General features: G+C 40.4%; 1 protein-coding gene across 2 annotated transcripts in view; it reads right to left on the minus strand.

Moving 5' to 3' along the window:
* Positions 1-15,658, minus strand: part of pxdn (peroxidasin) — a 257,963-nt gene that overhangs the window by 161,880 nt on the left and 80,425 nt on the right. For both annotated transcript variants that reach the window (XM_073056799.1, XM_073056798.1), the window contains exon 2: positions 14,216-14,287. In XM_073056799.1, coding sequence (XP_072912900.1) covers positions 14,216-14,287 — 72 coding nt within the window. The remainder of the gene's footprint in view (positions 1-14,215; positions 14,288-15,658) is intronic.

Raw genomic sequence — 15,658 nt, forward strand, 5'->3', positions numbered from 1 at the left:
GGGATATTTTGCTTTGAACATGTCGGCTGTGTAACTAAGGCAATGTAGAGACAATATGTAGGGATATTTTGCTTTGAACATGTCGGCTGTGTAACTAAGGCAATGTAGAGACAATATGTAGGGATATTTTGCTTTGAACATGTCGGCTGTGTAACTAAGGCAATGTAGAGACAATATGTAGGGATATTTTGCTTTGAACATGTCGGCTGTGTAACTAAAGATATGTAGGAGACAAGTTGTCTGCTGTGTAATTAAAACTATATAGTCGACTAGAACGAATAAGTCAATAGGTAAAAACAATAGTAACTGTGATATGCACCGCTTGGATATGTTAATGCAGCTAAACCAGGTTTGCTTTAAAAAGTGGCTGTATCCGAGAATCGGTAGGCATTCAGCGACTAGCTCAATGACTGTCTCAACTTTGATTTGCAAATTAAAGTTTAACCCTTCTTGAAGAATTTTCTGCATCTCCTGGTCATTTGAAAAGCACAAAAAACCACGACAAAAACAACCCAATAGAAAAATGACTCCTGATGGTAAAGAGCAAGGCAAATCCTGCAACCTGGAGAAATACCAAGAGCTGTGAAGCCACACAAGGGGGAGGAATTTGTACCCCATTCAGCAGGCAGGATCTGTTCCCAGGAAAGAGAACACTAATCAGCAGTAACAGGCTTTATAGCATGATGTACAACAAATGTGTGGCCAACACTGCCATTGTGCTGAGAAGTGATGTGATCTCCCACCCTCCCAGCTGCTGTAGGAAAGCTAGGTGCTAGTTAACCTTTCACAACCCTGAGCTCAGTCCACCACTCTCCACACCCTTGCTGTTTGTGGAGGAATCTTATGGTCTGTCAACACAATGGGCAGCATCTGCCACTGGCCAGCAAGCGCTCACGTTCAATGTGTTAGTCACATTGTAGCCCCTCATCTCAGCAAGAAGCATTAGTACTACTCATCTAACCCACACCTTTTTAAAGCATTTGTGGATAAGTGATGGGAGTGCTTTGATAGAAAGATCAAAAGTACTGTAACACAATTCCATACCTTCTATCCCAAGCTTTCAGAAGAGTACATGAAAATACTGCAAATATTCCAACTATTGTCTAACATCCTCTTTATTTGGGAACAATTACATTAGATTATGACATATGCTACATATTACTTCATGATTTAAGATATGCAAGAGTAGCAATAGAACTGAAAAACATTTACCCTAATATCTGGCGATTTTGTGAAATTTTAGTCTATAATTAAGGAGGGAATGGTTATTCTACAAAGGTATCTAATTGATTACTGGGGAACAATATGGATTGAGATAGCCACACCCAAAGTACAGGCTTCAGGTAGATGGGTAACCATGAGGCGACACAAGGCAAGTAGTGCAGAGTTCCTGTGGTATTCCACACAACAACAAGTATAACTACCGTAGATTTCGCACTACAGAGCGCACCTGATTAAAAGCCGCTGGCTCTAATTTTAGAAATAAAATCAATTTTGTACTTGTACAAGCCGCACCGGATTTTCGGCCGCAGGTGTCCCACGTTGTAATATGAGATATTTACACAGAAAGATATTACACGTGAGGATTTTTTAACTTTTAATTAAATCCATATGGTAACATAAACAAATACATATTGCAAATGCTTTTTTTCGAACCGTGCCTGTAACGCGGCTACTTTTAAATATACGTTGCGTATACTTTTTTACTGAACAACATTCCAATATCTCCTAACGACTGGTAAAAAATATATATACTGCAGCCTACCAGGAAAAGTTATTGATCGCCTTTAACTTAAAAGCAGCGTTTTGGCTCCGCCGCTCGCTTATCGCCTTCCCGTTTATCGCAAACCGGTATTTTTCCCACAAGACGCGGCGAAACCGGGTGTGACGTCATAGCATCCCGGGATGTAGTACAGAAAACAAATATAGTTAAAACACTTCTAACTTTAACTAACAAATGAATTACTAAGCGAAAATATTATAAACTAAATAACTGCCATAAAGGCAGCACAATGCTTTTCTTCGAGTGTTTTCCATGTTGATGAGGGTGAGTACAAATGACTGATTTACAATAATTTAATTGTGAAAGTGCGCTTGATTTATCGTACAATTTCATTGGACCTCTGTGAACATCAATTTTATTGGTTTACTGTTACGAGGCAAAATGTTTTTGGCGGCATGAAAAAAAATCATGCATTAGCTGCACCGTAGTAAAGGCCGCAGTGTTCAAAGCTGTTCAAAATGTGGGAAAAAAGTAGCGGCTTATAATCCGACATCTACGGTAATTGGAAACTGCTGAGGGGATGGCCTATCCGAGCACAGCACCAGCAACTAGATCAGTGGCACTGTAGCCAACTCTTAAACTCAGGAGTTAAGATTAAAGTCAGGCAGAGCAACAATAACAGGAGACTCCTTATCAAGGGAGCAGTCAGTGGAAGAGATTCCAAGCTGGAGTGTTGATTCTCAGCTGCCAAGGTCTAGGATGTCTCTGATCAGCTGTAGAAAATTCTCAAAAGGGAGGGCCAACAGCCCAAGTTTGCTGTACATGTTGATACAAATGACATAGGCAGAACTGTCGAGGAAAATTAAAACATGGGACCTTGAGGATAGTGATCTTCGAATCGCTCCTGGTGCCACATGTGAGTAAGTCCAGGAATACAAAATAAACTCGATGAATGCTTGGCTTAAGAGCTGGCACAGGGGGCAGGGATTCAGCCCCTTGGACCATTAGGACAGAGGGGTAGGTGCAACCTATACAAGGGAGAGATTGCGCTTGAAGGGAGTGGAACAATATCCCAGCAGAGAAATTTTATTTTGCCACCAGGGACAGATTAAGGGAGATTAGTGGGGTCATTTAATGTGACAGTGCAAATAAATGGGATGGTGATAAGCTACTTAATATGCCGGCCTTTATCAGTCAGGTCGAGTTTAGGAATGAGGACATTATGTTATAGTTATACAAGTTGTTGGCGAAACTACACTTGGATCATTATATAGAGTTTTAATCACCCTTCGTTAGGAAGGACATTGTCAAGCTGAGAAGGTATAGAAGAGATTTATCAGAATGCTGTGTGGACTAAAAGGCCTGAGTTATAGGGAGAGATTGGTTACACGGGATCTTTAACCCTTTGAGTGCAGGAGGATGAGAGGCAACCTCACAAGTTTATGAAACCAAAAGGGGAATGGATCAAATGGACAAAAGTCTTTTTCCAGGTTTGGGAACTCTAAAACTGGAAGGGAGAGATTTAAAAGATACCCGAGCGCTAACAACGTTACACAGAGAGTGGCCTGAGCAACAAGAGAAAGTGGTTGAGGCAGTTACAACTGCAAACCTTGAGGTATTTGGACAGGTACATGGAGGGTTAAGGGGCAATCAGGCAACTGGGACCAGCAGGGAGGATGCTGCAATAAGCATGGACAAGTTGCACCAAAGAGCCCATTTCTGAGCATCACTCAAAAAAATTTCGATTCATAAAGAATAAAATTGTTAAACAAAATCTGATTTTCTTGTACAGGCAGGTAAACTAATGGCTAGATTAATTCATCAGCTTTATCTTGTGAACTTCAGACATTTGATCAAACCCTTTGTAAGACAGTCAAAGCTCATGGAACTTCAAGCAAATTATTAACCTGCTTAGGAAACACAGGCTGAGGAGTCAAGCGTGGAAATAAAGTGCACATATCACACTGCCAAAGGAAGATCACCAGTTTCATGGTAGGGTTAGATCTGCAAATTATTTAAACATTGGCATAGAAAGCCATGCTTGCTATACCACAAAGTCTGGCTCTACTATGTGGAAAGCTATTATGCAAATAATCAAAGTGATTCATTTGACCATGGATTTGTATTGGCATTGGTTTATTACTGTCACAGTAAAATGTTTGTCTTGAACACTGTTCAGAGATTAACTGATAGTGTTGACACAAATGATAGAGATCAAATTATTACATAGTGCATTGAGCTAGAACATTGTAAAACAGTAACACAACACAGAATGAAGTGTAAAGCTACAGAGAAAGTGCAGAACAGGTAAATGATCAAGTGTACGATCATAACAAGATAGATTGTGACACCAAGAATCCATCTTATCGGACAAGAGGTTCACTCGAGAGTCTGATAACAATGGAATAAAGTTGTCCTTGAGCCTAGTGGTACATGCTTTCAGTCTTTACATTATCTCTGCTCTCCCATTGGGAAGACAATGTCCAGGGTGCGTGGGGTCTTTGATTATCCTTGCTGCTTTACTGAGGCAACCAGAAGTATAGACATGGAGAAGTTGGTTCCTTGAGATGCTGTGCTATGTCCACAACTCCCTGCAGTGCACAGCAGCTACTAAACCAAGCAGTTATGCATCCAGACAGAATGCTTTCTATGGTGCATTTACAAAAATTGATAAGGGTCAATGGGGACATGAACTTTATTTACTTTCGAAGGAAGTAGAGGCATTGCTGAGCTTTCTTGACTGTAATATCAAGGAATGCTTCATGGTGATGTTCACTCTGAGGAAATTAAAGCTCTCACCCTCAACACATCTTTCTGAATTTAATGACAATATCTTTAGCTTTGTTGACATTGAAAGAAAGGCTGTTGTCATGACACTATGTCACTAAGCTCTATCCCCTTCCTGTACTCCAACTCATTAGTATTTAAGACTCGGCCCACTACGCTGATATCATCTGCAAACTTAGAGCAGAATCTGGCCACACAGCAATAAGTGCAGAGTAGGTGGCTGCCTATCCTTCTGGACTGTGGTCTTTTGATCAGAAAGTCAAGAATCCATTTGCTGTGGAAGGCAATAACGCCTATGATCTGGAATCTGGTGATGAGTTTTCTTGCAATAATATTTTGAAGGCCAAACTGTAGTCATGAGACCCATGTCTCCAGACCTTTATGGACAAAAATTAAATTTTAAAAATTTAGTGTAAAAGTGTATACAGTATACTGGCAAATGAAACGTTCCTCTGGATCTAGCTGCTCAACACAGTACATATAACACAACACAATCAGCAAATAAGCTGCTCAAATATTAATGGAAATATTTCCCTATATAACAAGTGGTCAAAAGGGTAAAAATCATGCCACAGTTACACAAAGCCTTAAAAAAGACCAGACCACGAGGACTATGTTGGGTTTTTGGAATGAAGCAGATGCTAGCTTGGGAAGGGACCACAGAATGAAGAAACTGACTTCATGGTTAATTACACAATATTAAAGGGGTTGCTTAGATTAACATAACAAATGGTTTCTGTCTGCAGATTAAAGCAATATTCTAATATGATGAAATGAGGCCATTCAGGCTATGGAGTCTATATTGGTTCTCAGAGCAATTGTATCAGTTCCATTCCCTTAATTCTCTATTTAAACCTATTCTCACTTGCAGGTCTTCAACCAATCCCTCTGTTCAATTCTGCAAGTGACCACCTACACCAGTGCTAATTTAGTTTTATGTTGAGGTATTGGTGGCAACGGGAGGATAATGAAGCACCTGGAGGAAATTCGTGCAAACTATCTGCTGTGCCTCTGTGCTACATTGAGAGTTTTAAATCTAAAGCTAAACAGTCCATGAGTATAGTATGGAAATATCTCTTACAAAGATTGATAAAACCTCAGAGCACTCTTTTCCAAGTTGTGGTTAGCAGCAACTTTATTTCTTAATTTCAAATCCAAGTTAATACATTTTGACTCTGTGTTAAGGGTTACAGCGTTTTAGCATTACATCACTCACCATAATTTAGGTGACCTACAGAAGAAGCTTCATGGTCAACAGTTGACTCCTGTTCCCATGTTCCAAAAAAGTTAAATTCATGTCATACATTTACAGAAAAGGACTGTTTGGGAAAAGCCAAAAACCCAAACGGCAGCAAGTTTAGACCAGTAGAAATCTTGCTCCAAATTCCTGACATGAACTGAACATAAATGATATTCCACAGAATCAGCAATGAACTCAAAATAAAAGAAAGTGGAATCCGGAACAGAAAAAAAAGTTGTTCGAGAAACATAGCAGGTCAGTCAGCATCTGTGAAAGAAAATGGATAATCAATTTTGCCAGTCAAGACCTTCACCGGAATAAAAAAAAAGAGAAAGCCAGCATAAAGAATAAAGGCCAGGGGTGAGGGCTGAATAAAGGGATGGCAAATGATGGGTGGAAGCAGATGAAGATGGGCCAATTGGGAGATGAAGACAGGTGGGGGAGGGTGGAGACAGTGACACAAGCTGGAAGGTGACAAGTGGAGACTAAAAAGATCTACATGTTATAGAATACTGATAAGAAATTGCGAGTGGACTCGAGGGAGTAATGATGGGTAGGTGTGAACATATGGGAAGGACAGAATGGAAGCACAGTGGGCTTGAAGGACAGATTTAGTCGGAAGAGGATAGGAAAGAATCTGGATGATTGAACGCAAGGGAGTGGGGTGATCACAAATTAGACGAAAAGAGGAAAGGCCATTTGGCCCATCATATCTGCTCTGCTATTACATCATAGCTGATTTATTATCTCTCTCAACACCATTTTCCTGCCTTCTCCCTGTAATCTTTCACTCCTTGACAAATTAAGAACCTATCAACCTCCACCTTAAATATCCCCAATGACCTGGCCTCCACAGCTGTTTGAGACAATGAATTCCACAGATTCACTACACCTTGCCAAAAGAAATTCCTCCTCATCTCTGTTCTAAATGGACATCTTTCTATTCTGAGGCTGTTCCCTCTGGTCCTACACCACCCCTCCCTCCAAATATAGGAATCTTCTCCACATCCACTTTGTCTCTTGGCCTTTCTATATTCAATAGGTTTCAATGAGATCCCCCTTCAGTCTTCTAAACTCCAGCATGTACAGGTCCAGAGCCATCAGATGCTCCTCATATGGCCACCTTTTCATTCCTGGAATAATTCTCAGGAACCTCCTCTAGGCACTCTCCAATACCAGCACATATCTTAGGTAAGGGGCCCCAAACTGCTCACAATACTCCAGTGTGGTCTAACCATTACATCCTTGACTTTGTATTCTGGAGCTCTTGAAATGAAAGCTAACATTGCATTTGCCTTCCTAAACAGTGACTCAAACTGCAAGTTAACCCTTAGGGAATCCTACAAAAGGACATCCAAGTCCAAGTCGCTTTGCAACTCTGAGTTTCTGAATATTCTCCCTGTTTAGAAAATAGTCTACACCTTTATTCCTTCTACCAAAGTACATGTCCACACTTTCCTATATATATTCCATCCATCAATTCTTTGCCCATTCTCCCAATCTGTCTAAGTCCTTCTACAGATTTGTTGCTTCCTCAGCACTAGCTGCCCCTCCACCTATCTCAATACCACCTGCAAACCTGGCCACCAACCCATCAATTCCGGCATCCAAATCATTGACGAATAGCGTGAAAAGAAGCTGTCCCAATATCAACCTCTGCCTAACACCACTAGCCAGTGGCTGCCAACTAGAAAAGGCTCCCTTGATTCCCACTCTGCCTCTGCCAGTCAACCAATCTTCTAACCATACTTGTATCTTTTCTGTAATACCATGAGCTCTTACCTTGTTAAGCAGCCTCGTGTGCTGCACTTTGCCAAAGGACTTCTGAAAATTCAAGTATGCAACATCCACCAACTTGCCCTTGTCCATCTTGCTTGAATTCTAACAGATCTGTCAGGCAAGATTTCTCCTTCGGGTACCCCACAAACTCATCCTTAATAACGGACTCCAACACCTCCTCAACCATCGAAGTGAGGCTAACTGGCCTATGATTTTAAGCAGTGGAGTGACATTTGCAATTTTCCAGTATTCTAGTGTTTGAAAGATCTTTACTAAGTGCCTCCACAATCTTTTCAGTTACCTGTTTTAGAACACTGGGATGTATTCCAACTGGCCCAAGTGATTCACCTAACCTTTCAGCTTCCTAAACACATCCTCCTTAGTAATAGCAACTACTGTACTTTCTGTTCTGCATACTGATTCGAATTTCCACAGTGAAGACTAAAGCAAAATACTTAAGATTTTCCCGATTTCTATGTCCTCATTACCACTCGCCAGTGTCATTTTCAGCAGTCTGATATCCAATCTCACTTCCTTTTGTTCTTTATCCTCTCTAATATTGTTGCTTAGCTTACCTTCATATTTCATCCTCTCGCTTTATGGCTTTTTTAATTGCCTTCTATTGGCTTTTAAAAGCTTCCCAATCTTCTAGTTTCCCACTAATTTATGCTATATTATATGCCCTCATTTCCCTTCATGCTGTCTTTGACTACGCTGTCAGCCACAGTTTCCTCATTCTCTCTTTTCATCTTTGGGATGCATTTTTCTTGTGTCTTCATTTGCCCCTAAAACTCCAGCCATTACTGTTCTACCATGATCCCTGCTAGTGTCCACTTCTAATCAACTTTGGACAGCTCCGCTCCCATGCCTCTGTAATTCCCTTTACTCAACTGTAATACTGATATGTCCCTCTCAAATTGCAGGGTGAATTCTGTTATATTATGATCACTGAATCCCAAGGGTTCTTTTACCTTAAGCTCCCTCATCACCCCTGGCTCATTACACAACTTCAATCCAGAATTGCCTTTCCCCGAGTTGTCTTAACCATCAACTGCTCTAAAAAGGCATGTCATAGGCATTCTACCAATTCCAGCCCTTGGAATCCAGTATCAACCTAATTTTTACTTCTGCAATTTCTTAACTCAACCTACAAGAATTCTACATTTTCTAATTTTATGTCAATTTGAAGGATTTGACCACTTTTTATAAAAACCAACAGAGCCACCTGCCTCTGTCTACCTGTCTGACCTTTTGATATAATGCACACTTTGGATTTTAAGCTCCCAACTATGATCTGCTTTCTGCCACAACCCACTGATGCCTGCAACGTCATACTTGCCAATCTAACTGTGCTACTTTTTCTCGTCTACTGCTGCATTCAAATATAACCCTTTCAGTCCTTTATTCATCTTTTTTGACTTGCCCCCATGTTACACTTCAACTCATCCCACTGACTGCAATTTTGACCTATCCCACCACAAACTACGTCATCTACTTGCACACCAACTGCTCCATCCTCAGCCTTAACATTCGAGCTCCTGCCCCCTGCCAAATTAGGTTAAAACCTCAACAGCTCGAGCAAACCTGCCTGCATCGAGATAGCCAACCTGTTCTTTCTGTACAGGTCATACCTTCTCCAGAAAAGATCCCAATGATCCAGAAATCTGAAACCCTGTCCCAGTTCCTCAGCCACTCATTCATCTGCACTATCATCCTATTCCTGCCCTGACCAGCATGTGGCACTGGGAGTAATCCAGAGAGGTCCTGCTCCTCAGCCTCTTCCCCAACTCCCTATATTCACTGCACAGGACCTCTTCCCCCTTTCTACCTACGTCATGGGTACAAATCTGCACCTTGACCTCTGGTTGCTTACTCTCTCCCTTGAGAATATTCAGAAGATAGATCAGAAGGGAAAAGGGAAAGGAGGGGGGAGCAGGTTATCTGAAACTGCAGAGATCAAACCATTGGGTTGTAGACTACCCAGGCAGAGCATGGGGTGCTGTTCTTCGTGCCTGTGTTTGACTTCCCTCTGACTGCTGAGGCAACCAGGTGCAAAGAGGTCAGTATGGAAGTAGGAAGTGAAACTCCACTGAACTCATTTCCTCATGTTTTGACTCTATCTTGTTCAGTCTGTTCCCATCAGTATCAGAGACACTTTGTGTGCTCTCTACCATTTTAACAACTCTCAGTTCCCTGGAATCCACCACTGCATCATTACAATGAGTATCCAATCCTTATGTACTTCCATTCCCCATAATAATGCCTTGAAACTTTTCACATTTTTCTAAATCATAGACCCAAATGATTTCCCTCCAGCCATACTCTCCCCTGCTTGGGAAAAATACCTCTTACTCTCCACTTCTTTTAATTCTTTTCACTTTATATAAATGAAAAGTGTAGTCATGGTCACATGCACAGGCCCAGCCACAACTGCCTCTTTTGTTGACTGCATGAAGCACGCTTTGTTCCAAACCTAATCTGGCATCACTCCCCAACTACAAGAACAATTGCACTGGTGCTGTCTCCTGCACTCTTGTGCAGAGCTCATTAATTTCATCAACTTTTCTACCAGCTTCACCTTGCCTTCAAACATCAATACCTCTGACGTTTCTCTCCCCATTTCTTAATTGCTGTCTTTATCGAGGTGACAATTTTTTCCACTGATATTTACTACAAAGCCAATGGTTCCTATAGCTGCCTCGACTTTTCCAACAAAGACAACATTAATTTTTCATTTATCTATCTCCACATCCCTTTTTGAGATGTGGCTTTCCACTCCATGACATCTGAAATCTGCAGTCAGAATAGGAAAAGTATTTCCTTGGTCCTTTCACCCACCAGACTCCTCTGTCCAGCTTATCATCTGATATTTTTTTTCCAGCTACAACTTGATCCCACTGCTGGTCATATCTTCCCCTCCACAACCCTTTGCATTTTACACAGATAAAGTTGTAAAATTCACACATCCCTCCCCTTTTCCAGGCTACTTTCCAGCATTATAGGAGGCATAACACCTGTCCATTCACTTCATCACTCACGTTCATCCAGGGACCTAAATAGCCCTTCCAGGAGAGGCAGAGATCTGCATGCATACTCTTTAACTCCATCCACTGAATTTTTGCTCTCAGGTGAAGCCTGTTCTACGTTGGTGAGACCACACATTGACCATGCAACTCTTTTGCAGAACAGCTGTACACTCTCCACAACAGCCATCCTGAGCTCCTAGATGCATGCCATTTTCATTCCCCTTCACACTCCCAATTTGACTTCATCTCATCAGTGGGTGAGGCTCACTGCAAGCTAAAAGAGCACCAGCTCTTCCATTCCCCATAATAAGTCAGCAAATCAATAGCATGAAAATTACATTCTTCAATTGCAGGTCATTCACTCCACCATTCCTTTTATCTTTCCTCCTGACCCACCCAGGTCTTTTCACACATCCTTTCTCTTCCCAAGCCATGTATGTACCTCACCACAAACCCTTTACCACCCAGTTTCTTTACCCTCCCCAAGTTATCTACCAATCAACTACACACTCCTTCCTCTACCCCCTCAATCCATTGTTTCTACCTGCCCACCAGAGCTCTTATTTGGTTCTACGCTTCACTCTCATTCTTTACCAAATTCAATAATCTGCAGCGCACTGAAGTCTCAACTTATGATCTCCAAGCCTTCTGTCACCATCTCCACTTTTCCCCCACCAGACCATCTGCCATCAGCCCTCCTTCTGGCCAATTTGCCAGCCTTTGTCTGACCTATTCCTCTCATTTCTTTATACCGACAATCTCCTCGTTACTGGTTCAGTCTAAATATAGGGCCCTGAGCCAAAAAATCAACCATCCATTTCCCTCCACAAATGCTGCCTGACTCACTAAGTTCTTCCAGCAGATCATATTTTCTCCTCTGGTAATGCAATCTGATGGCCATACAAAGCAAAGACCGAAAAAAATTACACTCTTCCCTTTTACTGTCAGTCTAAATATATGCCATCAAGTTAAAGATAGTTTTCAAATAGGATACTCAATGGATGCTCACGTAGATTCACTTCAACAAAATAACAATCTCAATTGTTAACTAACATCTCTCCCTTGACTACGAAAACTACATAATTGATCCATCTCTGACACCTCTTAGCCCTTCTTCGATCGGACTCCATTTTTTACAGTATAAACCAACTATTTTGACTATACCACTTTCCACCCTATTACGTTTAAAAATGCTATTCCCTTTTCTATAGTTCCTCCGTTTCTGCTGCATCTGTTCTCAGGGTGAGACTTTACATTTCTGAACAACAGAAATGTCCTCTTTCTTCAAAGATCAGTGATTCCCTTCCTCTACCATTTCCTGCTCATCTGCCCTCATTCAGCCCATCTTCCTGCTGCCATAACAGGCAGAGTTTCCCTTATTCTTACCTTTCACCAATAAGCTTCCACTGCCACAACAGATTCCTTCTTCAGCCCTTTACCTCTTCAATCTATCACCAGCTTCCCCACTTCTAACTTTATACCACTCTTTGTCACCTGGTTTCACCCATCTCCCGTCAGCCTGTACGGCTTCCTCCCTCCCCCCCCCCCCCCCCCCACCTTGTTCTGGCTTCTTTCCCCTTCCATTCAAATCCTGAAGTGGTGGTCCAAAATGTCAACTGTTCGTCAGTCCATGGCCTCCTCTACTGTTGCGATGAGGACGCAGGTTGGAGGAGCAACACCTTATATTCCGTCTGGGGAGCCTCCAAGCTGATGGCATGAACATAGATTTCTTGAACTTCTGGTAATGCCCATCCCCACCCCCCCTTCACCATTCCTCATTCCCATTTCCCTCTCTCATCTCATCGCCTGCCTATCACTTCCCTCTGGTGCTCCTCCTCTTTTTCTTTCCTCTATGACCTTCTGCCCTCTATCAGCCCTTCTCTGGCCTGTACCTCTTTCACCAATCAACTTCCCAGCTCTTTATTTCACCCCCCCCCCCCCCCCGGTTCCTTATGCTTCTTCCTCTCCTCCCCTTCTTACTCTGACTCCTCATCCTTTTTTCTCCAATTCTGGTGAAGAGTCTTGGCCTGAAATGTTGAAATATACTGCTTTTCATAGATGCTGCCTGGCCTGCTGAGTTCCTCCTGCATTGTGTGTGTTTTAACCTTTTATTCCTCTCCATACTGTAAAAGCTGGCCTGACCTTCTGAGTTCCTACAGTATTTTGTATGTTTGAGGCAGATGAAACAGTATACATTAATTTATAGGCAATTTATGATATTTTTTTATATACCTTAATTAATATTTTGCTATGACTGACTGCATGTGCATTAAGGTGTGTGCAATCTCCTGCCCTGAAGAAACAAAATTGCCGGAGAAGTCAATGGTTGAATTTAAGAAAAACATCACATTTCAGTAAATGTACCTCTGAATTTCACTTATGTCATTTTGCAAATTATTTAGTGAAATGGTTAATGCATCATGCTGATTGTAAAGGTTTACATTATAAAATATGCTAAGCTTGATAATCAAGCTCAATGAAAATCAAAAACAAAAATGCAGGAAATCTGCTTGTTATCTGACCTTTTAAATAATTCCAGCATTTTGTGCCTTTATGTCAAAAACTGAATGTTGCATTTCATAAATTAATACCAATTCAGTATTGAAAAGACATTTAGCTCTGACATTATACAGAGCCAGATATTGTTCTAAAACAGTATCATCAACAAAGTACAGTGGATTCTGGTTATCTGGATCATTAGTTGTTCCAGGTGCCGTTTATTTGGGACAACTCTTAAGGAACAAATTAATTGAGAAAATATCTGAGTTTCCCTTAGTTTATTTAGGACATTAAACTACTTTTTGGGGGCAGGAGACTGTCATCGATCAGTTTTTAACTAGTGTTAGGCACGGGCACATGTGTATCAGTTAGATATTACATCATGCTTTGTGTGAGGAACTTTTGAACAGCATCAGTTGCATCTGTTTGTGTTTAAAGAGCAATGAGTTTTGTCACTAATATTTGGCAAGAAATAAGCAGCAAGACAATTCAGAAATGTTTTGCTCACTACAGCTTCAAGCATTCAAGGCTTGAAGATGCGAGAGACAGCCATGAATGAAAAAGAAAATGAAACAAGTTAGGAAATACAAAGAAACTGAGGGTATCAACAATCATCTTGAATGTTACAATGAAGATGAAGACTTGGAGGATGAAATAGTTGAAAGGTTTGTATGAAGGCAGTCCATTATCTGCAAAAACTATTCTGATTTTGCTCAATCAAAAGAACAGGGCATCACAATTCCTCTATCAATAACTATTGGGAATTAATACAGTTTTATACTACTAAATTAGCATAGATAGTTTTCTAATTTTTTCTCCATTTCATTTAAATACATAATTTGTTACTCAATCTGTATTTGGGGTTTTGTTCCTTTTTAATTATTTTCATGAAATTTCAGCTAAATAGGCAGCCGCTTAATTAGGTCAAAATGTACTATTCCCAATGTGTCCCAATTAACCGGAATCCACTATAATTTACATTGATTCAACATTATCTCAATGGAGCAGCATTCTAGTTCAGTTTAAAATGCTATGTTGGAAATCTACTCAGGCTGTTAGCCAGCAACTTGAAGTCACACTGAAAACTGTGAATTGTTGCGACTTCTGAACTTGCTGGCAAGGGCGAGAGAACAAGAAAAAAGCTGAGAAAATGGCACTCACAATGTGTTCAGGTGCTTTAAACGTCTGAAGGCTCCAAATGGAATATCGTTGATTTTATTGAAACGCAAATCCCTGATTAAAAACAAAAAAAACAGAATAATTAGTGGATTTCATCATTATATTATACAACTTTATGAACCAGTGTATTCCATGTACGGTAACTTCCAACAAGATACAAGCCATAAAAATTTGCTACCTATTTTTACAGTTCTGTTATCTACTCATAATCCAGCCATGAAGAGTGCAAATATGCAGTTGTACCTCTGTATGAATCTAATACAAAAATGTAAAGAATCTGCAAGAATAGAATTCAAAACCAAATCTCAATCAAGTACTTATCGATATTTCATAAACCATATAGAAACTGTATACCTAGACCATTTCTAAAAGATGATATTTGATAAGGCATTTAAAACTTAATATCTTAATTCATGCACTTTTACACCTTCTTTTAGGGTTGTGGCCGAAAGATGGAAACATGGCAAAGCAAATCAATCAAAACTTTGGCATTTAATAGCATCCAGCTGTGAGGTGACATACATACATGCCAAATTACATCAGTCTGTAGAACCAGTTAGTGCATGTCAGTTTCTAATGTGTCTAAGCAATTCCAAAAATAAGACTAAGCTTCTGACTAACTGATGCAATGCAGGATTAATGAAGCGAATGCAATTTATCAATAACAGGTTGTGGGAAAAACCATGAAATTGGCCAAGAGTGAGACATGCAGCATGATAAGTATTTAGATGGTTGAATGATTCACAGTACACTATACACAAATGCCAAAAATGATAGAAACTATGTTTATTATACATCACATGAAGTAAACAAAAAATGATGATTACCATAAAATTTTGACCAGTATTGACTTAGAATAGTTTACGGTAGACAGATTTCCTGTTTTTAAGGACAAGAGGTCACTTCTAATTGTTTAAATACCACTTGATTAATGATTGTAAACAGACGAACAAACAAAGTATTTTACAGGGATCCATTTGTGTATTGAACATGTGGGAAGCAATGGTATTTTAACTGAAACAATGAGTGAAAAGTTTTAATTACATACAATGGAATTAATGGAATTAACTACTAGCCTTCCATTTTGGGGTCAAAACACATTTACCAGTTTGAGGAGAACAATGTCACAAATCCACTTATTTTGCCTTCCACAGATTAGAGACTCATTGCTGCGAAAGCAATTTCTATACACTAGTATGCGGGCATAACAGTGTGCAACCTCAGCGTACTTGAGGGACACTTTCAATCCATTAATATAGTAGCAAACACTTATCCATTTAAATAAACTACTTGCTTACTTTTTATTCCAAACTTCAGAACAGTGGCATATTAAGTTGACAGACTGCAGAACTGAGCTGAACTGGCAGTTGGGGTTCATTCCAGAAAAATGAGACGCGATTCAATTTGAAAGGTTGAACTTGAGGA

Source organism: Hemitrygon akajei, chromosome 9 (genome assembly GCF_048418815.1).
Source record: "Hemitrygon akajei chromosome 9, sHemAka1.3, whole genome shotgun sequence".
NCBI classification, from domain to species: Eukaryota; Metazoa; Chordata; class Chondrichthyes; order Myliobatiformes; family Dasyatidae; genus Hemitrygon; species Hemitrygon akajei.